Below are 19,163 nucleotides of genomic sequence, written 5' to 3'. Positions count from 1 at the left end.
AAATTTAAAAAAAATTTAAAAAAAAAGGAAGATGGATTATTCATAAATGATACTGGGACGACTAGTTACAGAACAAAATAAAATTAATCCATACACTATATGCAAAAACAAATTTGATGAATTAAGGACTTCAATTTAAAGGCAACATTAAGAAGTTTAGAAGAAAATATAAAAGAATATTTCTATTCTCAGGGTAGGGAGGGATTTTTTGTTTTCAAATAAGATACACATATACACAAAAGTAAGCCATAAAGGAAAAGTTGTATATATTTGACTACCTTACAACTGAGAACTTTTTAAAATCATAAGACATCATAAGGAAAGTGAAAAGACAAGACTTTGAAGGTGGAGAGACTGTATAAGCAAAGGTGCACAAGACATGTTTGGGGACAACAAAACAGACCATTTTGGCTAAAATGGAAATTTTTGACAGGATGATGGTGTGGATAATGTTTAGAGAGATTGATTGAAATTAATTTTAAACATAAAATTCTAGGGGCGCCTGGGTGGCTTAGTCGGTTAAGCGTCTGACTTTCGCTTAGGTCATGATCTCGCAGTTCGTGGGTTCGAGCCCCGCGTCGGGCTCTGTGCTGACTGCCAGCTCAGAGCCTGGAGCCTGTTTCAGAGTCTGTGTCTCCCTCTCTCTCTGACCCTCCCCTGCTCACGCTGTCTCTCTCTCTCTCTCCTAGAAATAAATAAAACATTAAAAAACATTAAAAAAAACACATAAAATTCTAGACATAATAGAGACATAAAAAGAGATTCCTTCCAATACCATCACCATCATCTCTACCCACTGGCAATGCAAACTATTTTTTAACATCTTCTGGATGTAATTTGGAACTATGGAGCACCAATGAGTTCTTGTTGACCTTCAATGGGGACCTTTTGGAAATCACACATTCTTAGATAAAAGTATCATATAATCATGACTTAAAGTCATTCCTAAGAACAGGTGTGGGTAACGTGTTCAGAAAGTAGCACCTAAAGATGGAAAGTTTGTACTGATTGTACAAATTATACATGAATAATTCCATGAGGAAAAAAGGTTTTAAAGCAGCTAATAACTTCTAAGGGTTTTTATTATTTACTTTTCAATAAAGACACACTTTGATGCCAAGCACGAAATGTCCACATCATAAAAACGTAACCAGAATGTTTAAACAGATGCTTATCAGCCCTGGGAACTGCCATTAAAGCCATTAAGCAGTGGTTTCCATTGTGATGGTCTCCACCACCTTATTAGGGGTCATAGCATTACTTTGTTGTTACTGAGCAGAGAAAGTGGTGGTAGTGAGAGAGTGTAGGTTGGAGGTCTAAGGTTTGTAGGAGAGGATATCTGTTGATTTATTGATTAGCTATATACACATCTGAGTTCATCGTTGTCCACTTGGACGCCCTCATGATACCTGGGACTCGGATGGTATAAAAAGCAAATCCAGGCTCTCTCTGTCAGACCAGTACCAACAACAGCCATGGCAAAGCTTATTCTCCTCACAGGTGAGTCTGCAGTCAGAGATGGAGCCTTACTCTTACCTGATCCCTTTTTCTCTCTGGATCTGACAGCCTTTGCATTGCGCCTTTAGGCTCTTCTATTCTTTGTTCATCATTTCAAGTTTCCAAGAGAATCCTGACATACACAAATCATAGTCTCTTAATTTCAGTTGACTCTAGTAACATTTCTACCTTCACTGATACCATGGACATGTTCCTAAAAGAAAGGCTTGTTTCCTTCATGCTTGTCTTACTCTCTTGTCCCTTATCAATGGTTTCTTGTTCTCCATTCATTTTCCTGCACCACGTCATTTTAATTGCTATTATTTTTATTTACATGCTTGCATCCTAGGTCTTACTTTTCCAGAGATGAAAATTAGTAGGAACTGAGATAGAATTATGCAAGTTTTCTTTGTTCTACTGTTTTCAGGGTTACTTCTCTTTTATCCCCTACTATCCTGCTGAGATGCTAATATATCATAAAAATGTCCGCTAGAAATTCAGTTATTTAAAGGGGTTAAGTGAGTAAATTGTTTAGAGCCATGCTATAGCCATAGTTTATTAGTTGTTCTAGAGCTTTTCATAGTTTCAGAACTTTTCTGAATGAAAACTGTAGCTCAATGACGTCAGAAGTGCTCTGGTGGAATCAGGAAGAGGCATCTGGAGTCTTGCCTCACAGTTCATGATTCTTTTCTTCTACCGTAAGGGCTCCTAAAAGGTGGTTCCAAAAAAAAAAAGAAGAAAAGAAAAAAAAGAAAAGAAAAGAAAAATCCAAGCTCCAGGAGATAATGAATTTATTGCTTTAGAGGATGTCTTGTCTGTGGAAGGCTGTCCTCATCCCAGTTCAGGGAAGTGAAGCATGGATGGACGTGTACATACTTATTGAGTAGAGTACATTCTGAGTAATTTTAGTAAGTACATCTTCCACAGACAGTAGACTTTGAATTCTGCATTCAGTAACATTTATTGCTGACATGGAAGGTGGAAGAAGAGAGTGCCATGGCCATTTCTGACTAAGAGGAGGGAAGTGTCAATCTATTGGTGCCTTCACTGAAAAGCCTACTCTTCAGCATAATCCATAAATGCCACTGGGCTATAACAAGTTATGGCAAATAAGATGGCACCCAGGCCTTAGAATTAGATTCTACAGGATACAGACAATTGGTTCAGAATATATGTATTTTCTTTCACTATAGGTCTGGCCCTTCTGCTGAATGCTCAGCTAGGTAAGTCATGAACTCTGTCTTTTATCTCTGAGACAACCTTTTCCTACCATAAAACACAAATCTTTATAAATTAGTAATAATGCAATTGTCGATTAATGTATTTTTTAAGTAAATCAAGAGATAAGTCATATAAGGGAAAGGAAGCTACTGTCTACTTCATAGATAGATGGGTTGACATTGGGAGAAACTGTTGTTTTGAACTGCTGTCACTGCTATTCTCTTTAGCATGACCACTGGGTGTTATCAACTGGTATTCACTGGGCTTCACAGGACTACTGGACATCTTTCCATAAGTGGTTCTTAGGCTTAAGATCCCCAAATGAATCTGTAGAAGTTGAAAATAGCCAACTCCAAGTCAGTGACTAGTTCCCAAGTTAGAATCTTTGAACTCATCTACAAGGGTATTTATATTCGGCACCACCACACAGAGATCAGGCATTGAGGCAAAGGGAGGAAAACAGAGGTAAGACCAAAATTCACAGCGCATTTCAGGGGCACCTACATCAGGTCATCGTTTTCACTTCTTACTACTTCCAGGTTCTGCTTACCAGCTGACATGCTACTTCACTAACTGGGCCCAGTATCGGCCAGGCCTGGGGCGCTTCAAGCCTGATGACATTGACCCCTGCCTCTGTACTCACCTGATCTATGCGTTTGCTGGGATGCGGAACAACGAGATCACCACCATCGAATGGGATGATGTGACTTTCTATCAAGCTTTCAATGGCCTGAAAAACAAGTAAGAGCGGGGGAGATGTATAATTTGGTATCTATCTCCTAGGTCGGTGCTTCCCAAACATTAATGTGGAAACAAATCACCTGGGATCTTCTTTTTTTTTTTTTTTTAATATTTTTTTATTTATTTCTAGGAGAAAGAGAGAGAGAGAGAGACAGCGTGAGCAGGGGAGGGTCAGAGAGAGAGGGAGACAGACTCTGAAACAGGCTCCAGGCTCTGAGCTGGCAGTCAGCACAGAGCCCGACGCGGGGCTCGAACCCACGAACCACGAGATCATGACCTAAGCGAAAGTCGGACGCTTAACCGACTAAGCCACCCAGGCGCCCCTCACCTGGGATCTTCTTAAAATGAATTCAAGCACAGCAAGTCTGGGGTGGAGACCAAGATTCTACATTTCAAACAAGCTCCCAGAGGATGCTAATATTTCTGGTCCAGGAGCTATACTTTAAGCAGCAAGCATACAGATAACATATTGCCTTCTCTAGAAGGTATTCAAAATATATCAGCTCTGTTTCTTTGATTCCCTGTCAATATCTTTTTTTATGACCTAAGAAACTGCCAGCCATCTTAGCTACTCACATCAGAGAGCAGGAGGTGGGAGATACTGAAGATTAGATATCACTGAACTAGAAAAAGAAATCAAAGTGTCTGCTATATTTTAAAAGTTCCATTTGTGTAAAAATGAAGCAAAACAAAGAAACCATAACCCTAGTATCTTTTAATTTCTGATTTGCTCAATTTAGCTATTTCTAGGAGAAATAAGGCTAGAGGCCATTGCTACCATTAGTAGTGGTACTATCTTGAATGTAGCTACTAGAATTTAAATTATGATAAACAGGAAATAAACTCCTTTAGAGTGGTACTTCTTGAACTGTGATCCATTGACTATGAATCAAAATCACGAGGTACCTGATAAATATGCCAGTCCCTCTCCCAATCCAAATAAATCAGAGATTTCCAAATAAATCAGAATCTCTGAGAAAGAGGTTATAAACCCAGAATTTTAATGTTTTCCCATCCCAGTATAAACTGTTTGAGCACTGCTATTCCAGAAAATGTACATAATTTTAAGCAATTAATTTATATTCATCATCTTGGAGGCTGAGAAAGCAATTATGCTCAAGCAATATTTACCATTTCATCTGATGGAATAGAATATAATTTAATTATGCTTTTAAGTTTTATGTATATTACTGCTAATAGATTTCTAATTTTACAAAATCCAGCCCCATAATTTGGACTTCTCTAAAGAATTCCGAGTGCATTTATTTATTTATTTATTTTTTAAAATGTTTTATTTATTTCTAGGAGAGAGAGAGAGAGAGACAGCGTGAGCAGGGGAGGGTCAGAGAGGGAAGGAGTCACAGACTGAAACAGGCTCCAGGCTCTGAGCTGGCAGTCAGCACAGAGCCCGACGCGGGGCTCGAACCCACGAACCGCGAGATCATGACCTAAGCAAAAGTCGGACGCTTAACTGACTAAGCCACCCAGGCGCCCCAGAGTGCATTTTTTTAAATGTGTATTTTTGGGAGAGAGAGTGAGAGCAGAGGAGGGGTGAAAAGAGAGGGAGAGAGAGAATCCCAAGCAGGCTCGACACTGTCAGCAAGGAGCCCAATGCAGGACTTGAACCCATGAACTGTGAGATCATGACCTGAGCCAAAGTCAGATGCTCAACCAACTGAGCCACCCAGACATCCGTTGAGTGCATTTATGATAATAACACAATTTTTTTTGTCGTTGAAGTATAATTAACATAATTATGTTGGTTTCATGTGTGCAATATGATTCAATAATTCTATACATTACTCAGTGCTTATCATGATAAGTGTACCCTTGATGTCCTTTACCTATATCACCCATTGCCCCCTATATCCCTTCTGGCTACTACCATTTTATTCTCTATAGTTATGAGTCTGGAATTTTGTTTGTCTCTTTTTGCTGTTTGTTTGTCTTGTTTATTAAATACCACATATGTTTGAAGTCATAGGGTGTCATTCTCTGACTGACTTATTGCACTTAGTTTTATACTAAGTATTGAATAATAACAGTTTTTATAAAGAAAGTCTTTAATAGTGAAGGAAAACTACCTTATAGAATATCTTATCAAGGCAATGTCAAAGTATATGGCTAGGCTCAATACAAAAGCAATGCTATTTTAATTAGAAGGATTCATAGATTTTGAAGTTTCTCTTTTCCATCCTTTGCTTTACAGGAACAGCCAGCTGAAAACTCTCCTGGCCATTGGAGGCTGGAACTTTGGAACTGCCCCGTAAGTCCTCTGTGGTAGAGCCTAGTGCTCATTTGCTATTGAAAACAAGCTATGTTTCTTTAGACTTCACAATCTAAGACAGGGTATGAAGGACGCACATTAAACAAACAGGCTACTGGAATAAATTAGTCTACTAGAATCTCAATATTAAGGTAGAACACAATTTATTTTATACGTTTACATGTAGGTGGGTATTCTGGGATTCCATCCACAGAAGTTTCATTACTGAGATTTCAAAACAACCTCTTCTTAAAGTATTTCAAAAGCACAACCCCTGCAGAGAGAGTTATTGCATTTCTAGTTACTTTCTGGGGGAAGAGAAGAGAAAGCCATGCAAATAAACAAGAAGACCTCTCTGAAGGCATATGAACTTGGGAGGCTATCTGGAGAGACAGCACAGTGTGCTGGGGTAGCCAGGTGTTCAAAGCAACAAGTGCAACTTAGGTGAAAGATCAGAGTTGGGTGACAGAGTTGGGTGAGTCACAGAATAAATGGAGTGCTGAGATTCTGTGGCTGGTGGAGAACTGATTACAAAGGACAGGAGGAAGCCAGAGGCCTACTTACCTCTGGGCTGTGGGTCTCCGTGAAGAGCTCTGAGGGAGAAATATAAAAGTGCTATTTTACTGCAAGGTATTGGGACCACCAAGGCGTTCCCTCACCCTGTGTTCTTTGGGTCTCCCTCAGCTTCACTGCCATGGTTTCCACTCCTGAGAACCGCCAGACCTTCATTGCCTCAGTCATCAAATTCCTGCGCCAGTATGAGTTTGATGGGCTGGACTTTGACTGGGAGTACCCTGGTTCTCGTGGGAGCCCTCCTCAGGACAAGCATCTCTTCACCGTCCTGGTGCAGGTGAGGAGGGAAATGGCAATCTCTAGCCCAAAAAAATTCAAAGCCTTTTGTTTCCAAGGAGAATCGGGTGGTTCCCTAGTGCAACTAAACTGGAATTTAGGATTATAGAATCTTCACATCACGAAGACTTTTAGATATCATGCCTTCATTCAAAGCTTTTCATAATGACAACAAAAACACATGTGTGCTATGTGCCAGGCACCATGCTGCTTTATTCTACTCTTCTATTTTAAGAATTATGACTCGTTTCACCTGTAAATCTATTCTATTATCTAGGTAATATAGGTATCATCATCTTTATTTTACAGAGGAAACTAAGGTTTAGGTAACTTGCTGAATATGACACAACTAGTAGGTGTCATAACTACCCGTGCAGTCCAGCTACAGAGCCCACGGCTTCTAACCATTATACTATACCGTCTGTTATTACTGAACACTTACTCTGTCCCAGACACTGGGTTAGGTGTCAGATTGAAGATAAAAGTAAGATAACCCTTGGCTTTAAGGAATATGAGATGAGGTAGAAGGTCGAAAAATAACCAACAATTATAGTATGCTTCGGTAAAGCAGCACAGAGGCAACCTAATTCTGCTCTGGGGTAGGATCAAGAAGAGCCTCCTAGAGAAAGTGACACTTGAGCTCAGTCTTGAAAGCAACTAGTGTTGACAAGGAAGTGAAGATGGTAACTTAAGGATGATGACTGTGAGGCTGCACATGTGCAAGAATAAGATCCCAAGTGGGGCTAGTATATTATGTTAAGGAATTTGGACTTTAACTCTCAAGGCCATGGGGCAGCTCTGAAAGCTTTGAAAGAGAGAATGAAACTTGTGTTTTAGAAAGATAACTCTTGGCTCAACCATGGAGGACGAATTAGAAGGAGGTAGGAAGGCAGGGATACAGTTAGGCTGCTGCAGTAAGTCAAGCAAGAGATGCTGAGGGCCCAAACAAAGGTTCTAACAGGGAGGGAAGAAAGGGCAAGTATGCAAGGGTACAATCAATAGGATTTGGACACCAACTGGAAGTGAGAAAGAGAGGACTTCCAGTTTCTGAATTTAAGCACTGGTTTGTTGTCCTAGTAACTAAAACGTAACTACAAGAAGAGGAGATTTGAAACAAGAAGGACTCATGAATTTGTCTTTGAACACGAAAACTGAGAGGAGTCTGTAGGCCCTCCTACAGGAATGCCCAGTAGTTACTGAATGAATACCAATCTAGAGCTCAGGACAAAGAGCCTGACTTGATATACGGTATTGAAGTCATCAGCAAAGGCAGATAATTAAGAGATCACCAAAGAAAAATGAATGGAGTAAGAAAATCCAAGGACAGTTTTTAGATTTACCCTCTCCCAAGATAATCTATTTTTTTAACTTTTTTTTCTATTTTATTTATTTTAGAGAGAGAGAGAGAGCATGAAAGCAGAAAAGAAGCGCACAGGGAGAGAGAAAGAATCTTAAGCAGACTCCACACTAGCATGGAGCCCCAATGTGGGGCTCGATCCCACAACCCTGGGGTTATGACCTGAGCCAAAAATCAAGAGTCAGATGTTCAACTGACTGAGTCACCTAGGCACACAGAGATTCTTTATACACCATTCCATATACCAGATCATCCGCCAGCCTCGGAATGGTTTCAACAGAAACCAACTCACTAGTTGAAAAGTCAATCTACTTATTTGTTGAACAGCTCTAGAGATCAGAAAGAACATCTCTATTCTTAGCTGAAACATATCTCCAGTCATAATTTAAAACTCCCAGTCACTGGTTCTCATTCTGCCCACTAAAGTAACAAAGGACAAAACACCTTTGTTATCTATCAGTTCAATATTTGCACACAGCTATAACATCCTGCCTATAATTTCTCTTCTTCCAGTTTATTTTTTTTAATGTTTTATTCATTTCTGAAAGAGAGACACACACACAGTGTGAGCAGGGGAGGGTCAGAAAGAGAGGGAGATATAGAATCTGAAGCAGGCTCCAGGCTCTGAGCTAGCTGTCAGCACAGAGCCTGACACGGGGCACGAATCCATGAACCATGAGATCATGACCCGAGCCGAAGTCGGATGCTTAACCGACTGAGCCACACAGGTGACCCTCTTCTTCTAGTTTAAATACCCTACTTCCTCTAACCAGTACCACATGACAATTTTCAGACCCACCCTTCAGTGGAACACACTCTGGCACATCCTAATAACAGTTATAAAAACTGAACCCAGTCCTCCAACTGAGATTAGAGTCACAGAAAATAAAGGCGCTAGGGCTGAATGGGAACCTATCACCTGGCTATAGCTACTTCCCTTACTGGCCAAGTCAGCATTGCATTTGATGGGATGTCCGTCCTACAAAGTAGTTCATTTACTGGATGAAGGGAAGCAACATCTATACTTCTAAAAGCTGGATATAAGTTCCTGCAGCAACTCTAAGTTCAAAGTATAGTGATATAAGTGGAGCTCTGACTGACCATCTGAGATGTGCATTCTGGTCATGACCTGGTTACTAACTTGCTGTGGGACTTTGGTGAAAATGCCTAATTTCTATACATATTAGATACCTATAAAATGGATACCATCAACCCTATCTACTTTACAAGGATATCAAAAGACTAAAAAGTAAGATAAAATACATGAAAATATTTTGAAAAAGAAAAGCATTATACAAACATACTTATCATGATTATTTAGGGAGATAACATCAGATTCAGAGATGACCTACTGTAATTGATTCTTCTATAGGAAATGCGTGAAGCTTTCGAGCAGGAGGCCAAGCAGATAAACAAGCCCAGGCTGATGGTCACTGCTGCAGTAGCTGCCGGCATCTCCAACATCCAGTCTGGCTATGAGATCCCCCAGCTGTCCCAGTGAGTGACTCACCCAGCCCTCAAACTCCTGTAGCTCTGTCTTTTGCAAGATAGACTTGTCCTTAGTCTGGCTTGTTCTTCAGGTGTCCTGTTTAGGAGGCTTTGGAAGTGGTCTCGTTTGCCTGCATGTGTGTGGGAAATGACAGTCAGAAATGGTTTTAAATCCCTTACCGCACCCCAGGTACCTGGACTACATCCACGTCATGACCTATGACCTCCATGGCTCCTGGGAGGGCTACACTGGAGAGAACAGCCCCCTGTACAAATACCCTACTAACACTGGCAGCAATGCCTACCTCAATGTGGTAAGTCTCTGCACACATGTGCATGAAGACCAGCGATGAGGTTGTAAATCACATGGAGATGTGGGGATAAAGAAAATTCTGCAAATGTCTCACTTGGATAACTATCCTCCTTCATGGCTGATCACATCCCATTAACTAGGATTTCATCAAAATGTTTTGAAAAAATACTACCTATCTGTCATTAACCTTGTACAATTTGGCCTGTTAGAACAGTGGACTAAAGTCACTAAGCATTGGGTCATCAGCTGGGTGGAGCCTCTAGCTAACCCGCTGCCATTGCAGGATTACGTCATGAACTACTGGAAGGAAAATGGGGCCCCAGCCGAAAAGCTCATCGTTGGATTCCCCGCCTATGGGCACACCTTCATCCTGAGTGACCCGTCCAACACCGGCATTGGTGCCCCCACCTCGGGCGCTGGTCCTGCTGGGCCCTACACCAGGCAGTCTGGGTTCTGGGCCTACTATGAGGTAGGCAGACTGGGCTGTACAATGGAAATTCTGTGAATTCCATGCCCTGTGCTGAACAGTAGTCTTAGGGCTAGAATCTGCAGAAATCTTGAGTGCTCATTCTGTCCACTACTTATCTAACTTAAAACAAAGCTATCACTCTAAATGCTTCCAGTGGTTACATAATCAGCCCATTTACCTAATCCAGTATGAAGAGCACTTATTTTTTTGTTTTTAGAGTTTTAAAAAAATATTTATTTTTTGGGGCGCCTGGGTGGCTCAGTTGGTTAAGCATTCGACTTCGGCTCAGGTCAGATCTCATGGTTCATGGGTTCGAGCCCCGCATCAGGCTCTGTGCTGACAGCTCAGAGCCTGGAGCCTGTTTCAGATTCTGTGTCTCCCTCTCTCTCTGCCCCTCCCCCCCACATGTTCTGTGTCTCTCTGTCTCAAAAATAAATAAACTATAAAAAAAAAGTTAAAAAAAATTATTTTTGAGAGAGAGCAAGCATGCACAGATGGGGGAGGGCCAGAGAAAGAGGGGGACTGGAAGTGGGTTCCATGCTGACAGCAGAGGGCCCAATGGAGGGCTCAAACTCACTAACTTCAAGATCATGACCTGAGGACCTGGCTTAACCAACCAAGCCACCTAGGTGCCCCCAAGAGCACTTATAATGTGCAATATTGCTTCAAGAAATAGACTACAGATTTAAAGTCATTTACATTAGCACATAAGGGAATAAAAGAACTATATGTCTCATATTAATGTGGGCTCCCAAAATCAAGCATTCAGAGTAGGGATAACAGGACTATTTCAAAAGCAATTTGATCTTATTTACTGCAAATAACAACCCATAATTAGAAAACAGAAAAATCAACCAACTGGAGACATGAGAGAAAAACAAAAAACAAAAAATAAAGAGACAAGTGACTATTTTTTCTTTTATGGGAGTCATATTTAAAAGATTTGAACCTCTTGATTTTTTAAAGATCTGTACCTTCCTGAAAAATGGAGCCACTCAGGTCTGGGATGCCCCTCAGGACGTTCCTTACGCCTATCAGGGCAACGAGTGGGTTGGCTATGATAATGTCAAGAGCTTCGGCATCAAGGTAAGGTCAGCCCCTCTACCATGCTGTGGTCTCAGCCCTGAGTTCAGAGAAATGAAATGACCTGGAAATGGTGTCCTCTATCCTTAAACAGGCTCAGTGGCTTAAGGAGAATAATTTTGGAGGTGCCATGGTCTGGGCCATTGACCTTGATGACTTCACAGGCACTTTCTGCAACGAGGGCAAGTTCCCCCTGATCAACACCCTGAAGAAATCCCTTGGGCTGCAGAGTGCAAGTAAGTGACAATAGGAGGATGCCCAGGGTAGACAAATGCTCCTTCTCCAGCTCAAAAGGCAGCTCTAACATCTGCCCACCCCCACTGTCCAGGGACTCACCTCCCATTTCACCTCACTGCTCCTGCCCAGCTGAAACACAGGTGCTGCATTCTTTCCATACCCTTGAACTTCCAGGTCAGGCATGTTATACTGTCATGGCAAACCAGGCCTCCCTGGGTGAGTTTTCCAGGTTGGCTAGGTCTTAAAGGTGTAGAACAGCCTCAAGAAATTAGACTGACCTTCAATATATAAGCATTTACTTTCTATGAACCCCTCCCTCATTAACGGTGTCTTTTATCCCTTCTGGTGATTGAACAAGAAGCCTTCAGTTCTGCTCACGTTTCTAGTCCGTAATTCAGGAGAAATATCATGTCCCTAACTTTTTCGCCCAGATTTTTCTCTTGGAGCTTAACCCAGATCCTAGGAAAGTATTTTGCACATACTGGTGCTCAGTCATTTTTTAAAATGTTTTTGACCTCATAAGGGAAGAGAGAACGTTTTAAAATTAAAACTGGAGTGGCTTGAAATTATAGCTCTTCCTCACTCCTGAGTATGGAGTCATCTTGAAATCTCTTTGCTTGCAGGGATCCAGAGCTAACAGCACTCCACCCCCAGACCTTCCCCTCAGGGTTCCTAGTCTCCTCACCTCAAGGCAGCTCTGGAGGCCGCTTCCAGGTCCACCAATCTGCTCTGTGCTATTTCAGGTTGCACAGCCCCTGCTACACCCAATGCGCCCATAACGGCTCCTCCCAGCAGCGGAAGTGGGACCGGAAGTGGGACCGGAAGTGGGACCGGAAGTGGGAGCGGGAGCAGCTCCTCCGGAAGCAGCCCTGGAGGCAGTTCTGGGGGTAGTGGATTCTGTGCCGGCAAAGCGAACGGCCTCTACCCGGTGGCGAATAACAAAAATGCCTTCTGGCACTGCCAGAATGGAGTCACGTACCAGCAGAATTGCCAGGCGGGGCTTGTCTTTGACCCCAGCTGTGAGTGCTGCAACTGGGCATAAACCAGACCTGCGCCTCCACTCCCGAGGGTTCTGCACAGTCTCCTTTGCTTAGTGCATCTTGCTTCTGTCTAGGGTTCTGCAATAAAAGTAATCAGTCAAAACATGTGTCCTTGGTTTTAAATGATTTGGGTTGAAACCTTTCTAGATGTGAAAATACAAGGCTGCATAGGGGAAGGGGGTGGCGGAAGAGAGTGTGTAAGAAAGTGGGGGAGCCATAACCCCGCAGTCTTCTGTTTGCCTCAGTTGATCTGAGAGAAGGTTGGAGGCTGTCATTACAGGAAATGCTTGAATGTTTGGTGCTGGGATGGGACGAAACAAGAAAATAGCTCTGTAGCCTGGTGACTGTCCTTAGGAAAAAGCCAAAGTGACTGTGAGACTAAGGCACACAGACCTGTGTGGCTTGCTCAAAAAGCAGAAGCAGGGCGCATTCTGTTCACAACTGTTAAGATCCCAAAACTGGTCCAGTACCTCCTAGATTGGCAGCTTTGGGAAGATCTGTGAGGTAGACTCCTTTTGAAATGTCTGCCTAGGGGCACCTGGGTGGCACAGTTGGTTAAGCGTCCACTTTGGCTCAGGTCATGATCTCAAGGTTCGTGGGTTCGATCCCTGTATTGGGCTCTGTGCTGATGGCTCAGATCCTGGAGCCTGCTTCCGATTCTGTTTCCCTCTCTCTCTGCCCTTCCCTGTCTCAAGCTCTGTCTCTCTCTGTCTCAAAAAAAAAAATTTTTTTTTTATTAAAAAAAAAGAAAGGAAGAAATGTCTGCCTAGCCCATGAGATAGCAGTGTCCCTTGATCAGGAGATTGTCTCCTTCTTTGAAACCATAGCAGTGGTCACCAACTGCTGTGCTTACACGGCATGGTCTCCTCCCTCTGCTTGGCTGATTGGCTAGGATGGACATCAGATTCAAGAGGGCCAAACAGATTATCAGCACTTGAAGTCTGCAACAGACAAGGAATGGCTTTCACACCCTGAGAGTGGCTTGTTCTGGGATGTGTAAACTCAGGAGCTATAGTGAGAGACTGCAGAGAAGGGAGGTTGCCCTGGGTATAGAGAAAGAAAACTAGAGGGAAGCTACAGAGAAAAGCCACCATGCCAGATGGAGAACACTTACAGATGGATTTCCACCTTTTGATTCTGGAACCTTCCTGAGATTTAGATGCCTTTCTGCCTTCAGACTCTGGTGAAGCACCCCTGTAACTATATAATAAATTCCTCTTTGCTGCTTAAGCTGGCTTGTTTCTTTTACTGCAATGGAAAGAATCTATAATCACAATATAATGGCTCCGGTTTTTTCTGGCAGGCTAATTGTGTGTCAAACTCTGTTCTAAGTGTTTTAAACATTTTTAAAATGTTTATTTATTTTTGAGAGAGAGAGAGCAGGGGAGGGGCACAGAATCTGAAGCAGGCTCCAGGCTCTAAGCTGTCAGCACAAAGCCTGGACACGGGGCTCAAACCCACAAATTGCGAGATCAATACCTGAGTTGAAGTCAGATGCTTAACCGACTGAGCCAACCAGGCGCCACTCTGTTCCAAGTGTTTGGTTGTATTTTATTATTTAATTCTCCCAGCCACCTTGTGAGGAAGATAACATTAATTCCAGGAAACTGAGGCAGAAAGGTCACCTGCCTAAGATCACAGTTAAGTTGCAGAGCCAGATCCCAAGCCAGGCAGGCTGGCCCCAGAGCTCAGAGTCCTAACTACTGTACTTTACTGCCTCCCTTGATACAGGCTTCAGTGTTCACACAATTGGTGGGCACCTTGGTGGTAGTGATGAGGAACACATAGCTTTCTGGGTAATGACCACATATTCATGAGCTCACAAGACTTATTATATGCGAGGTAATGTTCTAGGTACTAAGGACATAGTGGTAAACAACATAGAGACTCTACCCCTAAGATGATTATACTTTGATGATGTTAGGAAAAAAGTGTAACAGTGATAGACAGTGACAAGGGGCAGAATGTACTTTAATTTGGACAGTCCAGGAAGGCCTCTGTGGGGCAGTCCCATAGGAGATGAGCCTTGACATTCAAGAAGAGATAGGCATTTTGAGATCTGGGAAGAGGGCATTTCAGGCAGAGGTGCAGAAAGTAATGAGTCCTTGAGGTGGAAATGAACATGGCCCATTAGAAGAAAGACCAAGGTTGTGCCAAGGTAGTGGGCAAAGGAAAGAAATAGGCAGGGAGGAGTCAGACCACACAAGGTCTTGCGACATGGTTATAAGTTTGGATTTTATTCTAAGTGAGCTGTGGAGCCATTGGAACTTTATAGCAGGGATGGAGAGGTGGTGATATGCTCTAATTCACTGCTGAGAAGACAGAGCTGGTACAGGGTTATAGAATGTGGGAAAATCACACTCGTGGTAATGACAGCTGATATGTTGACTTCTGAGCGCTTACATGACATGCTTTGGAGATCAAAAACATAAATATGAGAGTGTCCTCCATAAGGAGGTGAAAGCAAAAGTCGGTAAAATTGCAACTACATCTCTAACTAAAAAATTAATGCAATTACATCTCTAACTAAAGAATAAAATCTAGAGCAAAATAGAGCATAGGAATTTGGGCGGTCCTTTTGGAAGAAGTTTCTATTTAGGTCAGTGCTATGGCAAATAACTTGGAGGGCACAGGAGGATGCAAGGAACTGGACTTCGGAAGGACATGAAAGAAGTCACTGACCCTGAGGGAAAGCATCTTTGAACAACACAGTGGCCAGCTGCTAGATCAGAGTGGTTTCCCAGATTAATATCTTTTTCCAGTGCCACTAATTTTTTTTTAAATTAAAAAAAAATCTTTATTTTTGAGAGAGAGAACGAGAGAGAGAGAGAGAGACAGCGTGTGAGCAGGGGAGGAGCAGAGAGAGAGGGAGACACAGAATCTGAAGCAGGCTCTAGGCTCTGAGCTGTCAGCACAGAGCCCGATGCAGGGCTTGAACTCACATAACTCGAGTTTACGACCTGAGTCGAAATTGGACACTTAACTGACTGAGCCACCCAGGTGCCTGTAGCAGAACTGATTTTCAAAGTATGGCCTTTATGGCTCCCTCCTCACCACAAGGTTGCCCTTCAGAAAGCACTGTCACAATGACTTTTGGAGGGCTTCAAGTGGGGCTTGCTGCTTAGCAGCAATCTTAGTCACACCCTTCATGTTCTTGGTTAAAGTCTATTTGTGGGAGTGGTGACTCATGGAGCCCATAAATGAGAGTGGCAAGCTGGCTGAAAGTCCCTCCGATGGGGACATGGGGCCCAGATCTTCTTGGAGATATTCAAAGTCTATGCTATCTGATCCATTTGGGAACATAACAGACAACCAAATCACGTCAGGGACCACCCAGTCATTTCTTTGGAACTTTGCTGATGGTAATCATGTTCTTATGGGAATCTAACTGGAAGGAGATGGTTTATGCATGGCATGATCTAAAAGCCCTGATCCAGGCAGGGATGGGGCAGTGTTCCTCTCACCGACTCCTAAGCTTTGATAAAAGATGGCACCCATTCAGATGAAAAGGCAACTATTTTTTTTTTTAATTTGCACAAGGTACAGTTGGCTGTAGCCCTGGGCGTGGAGGTGGTCAATTAGAAGTGCATTAACATCTGTTAACTAACAATTATAGGTCAGTCATTTGCTGTGTAAGATGTGTCCTGTGTTATCTCTTAAATTCTCATGGCAGCCTTAAGAGGCAAGAAATGATTAGTGCCATTTTATGGACGAACCAAGTCTAAGTAACTTCCCAAAGCCATGTAGCCAGTAAATGATATACTAGTACCTATCAGAAACCAGTTCTGAGAGTCTCAAAGCTTATGTTCATCCCTCTACTACCAGTTGAGAAAGACTGGTGCTTAAGAAAGTCTGGAAATTGGATTTAGAAAGTCTATTTTCCTCTCCTCCTCTACCTTCTGGAGACCCATCCATTCTCCAGCAGAATCCCTATTCACTGGATCAGGGGTTCTCAATCCTATTTGGACCCAAGTCCCACCTTGAGTAACAAATTATTTTATAACACCACCCGTTTAATATCCTCAAATTAAATTCATGAATAGCACAACTTAGCACATGTAATTTCATAAATAACACGATGCCATAATCATGGAGGAGAAAAATAATTTCCAATAAAACAATATGCATTTCAATATATAAATGCCCAGATATAACTACTTTATAAGACAATGAAGTGGTCAGGCTTTTGCACCATCTGATAAATAATGAATAAGTCCAGAATTAGGAAAGAAGGCTAAATGCCATTCATATAAGCAGTTTAGGAAAATAAATAAAGCAGATTTGTAAGTAGAGGCCAGAATAAAAACTTGTTAGGAAAAGTAATAACACTCCAGACTTACTGGTTCCTGATAATAGTGAGAAGTGAACAGCTTTAGTTAACATAGGGATAATACTTGACAAATTGAACTACTGAAGTAAAAAAGGAAAAAGGGTATGACTATGCTATTTTTGAAAAGAAGTAAGTAAGGAATGTTCACATGCTTCCTCTAGGATTGCCAGATTTTTTAAAATATAGTTTTATTGGTCTATCATGCATTCCAAAAAAGGCCCAAATCATAACTGAACACATTCACAAGACATGCAGGGTGAACTCCTCAGTGTAAGCAGTACTCAGGTCAGAAAGGGAACACCACTGGGGCGCCTGAGTGGCTCAGTCAGTTAAGCCTCTGACTTCGGCTCAGGTTATGATCTCACAGTTCCTGGGTTCGAGCCCTGCGTCAGGCTCTGTGCTGACAGCTCAGGGCCTGGAGCCTGCTTCCGATTCTGTGTCTCCCTCTTTCTCTGCCCCTCCCCTGCTCACACTCTGTCTCTCTCTCTCAAAAATAAGCATTAAAATAAATAAATAAGTAAATAAATAAGAAGAAATGGAACACTGTTATCACTCCAGAAGCCCTCTTCATACCCCCTTTCTGTTATTCCATCCACCCTCCTTTAAAAGGCACCTCCGCCCTAACTTCTAACACATAAATTAATTTTGCCTGTTTTTGAATTTATGTAAATGTGCTCATACAGTAGGTAAATATTCATGTCTAAATTACTTCATTCACTACTGTGAACGTGCAGGATGCTGTTCATTCTCATTGCCATACAGTATTCCTCCGTACGAGTATTGCACGACTAAATTTTCCATTCTATCATTCATGGACCTTTGGTTATTTCAGTTGGGGCTATTATAGATCATATTACTTTTAATGTACTTCTACTTGTCTTCTGGAGCACAGTCATATACATTCCTGCTGAGTAAATACCAAGGGGCAAGAGTCTGTAGGTCATGGGGATGTCTATTTCAGCTTTGGTAAATACTGCCGAACAGTGTTCCAAGGCAAATGTATCCATTTCTAGTCACACTAAAAGTGTATTCAGGATTTCCAGTTGTTTCATATCTTAGCAGCACCAAGTGTTATCTGTCTTTATAATTTTACCTGTCTTGTGGGTAGCACATCATGGTTTAAATTTGTAATTCCTTTATGACTACTGAAGTTGAACACTTGTTATATGTTTACTGGTAATTTGTATATTCTTCTTTCTGAGCTTCCCATTCAAGTATTTTACCTACTTTTATTAAGCTGTTTCTTCTTATGATCTGTAACTTCACGTTGATCCCTAATCTGGTCTTAATGTATCGCAGATCAGCACAACCCAGTGGCAATATAATGTGAGCAATGTATTTAATTTTACATTTCAAATAGCCACAGGAAAAAAGAGTAAAAAGAAACACGAAAAGTTAATTTTCCTATGTTTTATTTAACCTGATAGATCCAAAATACTATCATTTCAACAAGTAACCAATATACAATTTATTAATGAGATATTTTGTACTTTCTTTTTCACTCGAAATATTTAAAATCTGGGGCACCTGGGTGGCTCAGTCGGTTAAGCATCTGACTTTGGCTCAGGTCATGATCTCACAGTTTGTGGGTTCGAGCCCCGCATCGGGCTCTGTGCTGACAGCTAGCTCAGAGCCTGGAGCCTGTTTCAGATTCTGTATCTCCCTCTCTCTCTGCCCTTCCCCTGCTCACGCTGTCTTTCTCTCTCTCACACACAAATAAATTAAAAAAAAAAAACATTAAAAAAAATTAAAACCCGAGGTGTACTTTATACTTATGCACATCTCAATTTAAATTAACTGCATTTCAGAAAGAATATCCAATGGAAAAAAGACAGCCTCTTTAACAGATGGTGTTGGGAGAACTGGACAGCAACATGCAGAAGAATGAAACTAGATCAATTTCTCACACCATACACAAAAATAAACTCAAAATGGATAAAGGACCTGAATGTGAGACAGGAAACTATCAAAACCCTAGAGGAGAAAGCAGGAAACAACCTCCTTGACTTCCACCGCAGCAACCTCTTACTTGACACATCCCCCAAAGCAAGGGAATCAAGAGCAAAAATAAATGATTGGGACCCCACCAAGATTAAAAGCTTCTGCACGGCAAAGGAAACAACCCACAAAACTAATAGGCAACCAACAGAATGGGAAAAGATAGTTGCAAATGACATATCAGGTAAAGGGTTGATATCCACAATCTATAAGGAACTCACCAAACTCCACATCCGAAAAACAAACAACCCAGTAAAGAAATGGGCAGAAGATA

At 41.9% G+C, this 19,163-nt stretch overlaps 1 protein-coding gene across 1 annotated transcript; it reads left to right on the top strand.

Moving 5' to 3' along the window:
- Nucleotides 1-1,475: 1,475 nt before the first annotated feature.
- CHIA (chitinase acidic) lies at nucleotides 1,476-12,563 on the top strand. The gene is made up of 11 exons (XM_039221650.1): nucleotides 1,476-1,500; nucleotides 2,691-2,720; nucleotides 3,258-3,459; nucleotides 5,669-5,725; nucleotides 6,410-6,575; nucleotides 9,304-9,428; nucleotides 9,610-9,733; nucleotides 10,016-10,201; nucleotides 11,168-11,287; nucleotides 11,379-11,520; nucleotides 12,265-12,563. The coding sequence occupies exons 1-11, from the start codon at nucleotides 1,476-1,478 to the stop codon at nucleotides 12,561-12,563; spliced, it is 1,476 nt and encodes a 491-aa protein (XP_039077581.1).
- The last annotated feature ends 6,600 nt before the right edge of the window (nucleotides 12,564-19,163 follow it).

This window comes from Hyaena hyaena, unplaced genomic scaffold, assembly GCF_003009895.1.
Source record: "Hyaena hyaena isolate Hyena2069 unplaced genomic scaffold, ASM300989v1 scaffold_993, whole genome shotgun sequence".
Taxonomy (NCBI): domain Eukaryota; kingdom Metazoa; phylum Chordata; class Mammalia; order Carnivora; family Hyaenidae; genus Hyaena; species Hyaena hyaena.
Note: the sequence above shows the minus strand (reverse complement) of the source record. Positions and strands in the feature narration are given on the sequence as shown.

Coding starts and splice junctions, on each gene's coding strand:
- CHIA (XM_039221650.1), top strand. CDS start 1,476: ATGGCAAAGCTTATTCTCCTCACAG. Junction 3,460..5,668: donor TTCAATGGCCTGAAAAACAA/GTAAGAGCGGGG, acceptor TTTGCTTTACAG/GAACAGCCAGCTGAAAACTC. Junction 10,202..11,167: donor GGTTCTGGGCCTACTATGAG/GTAGGCAGACTG, acceptor GATTTTTTAAAG/ATCTGTACCTTCCTGAAAAA.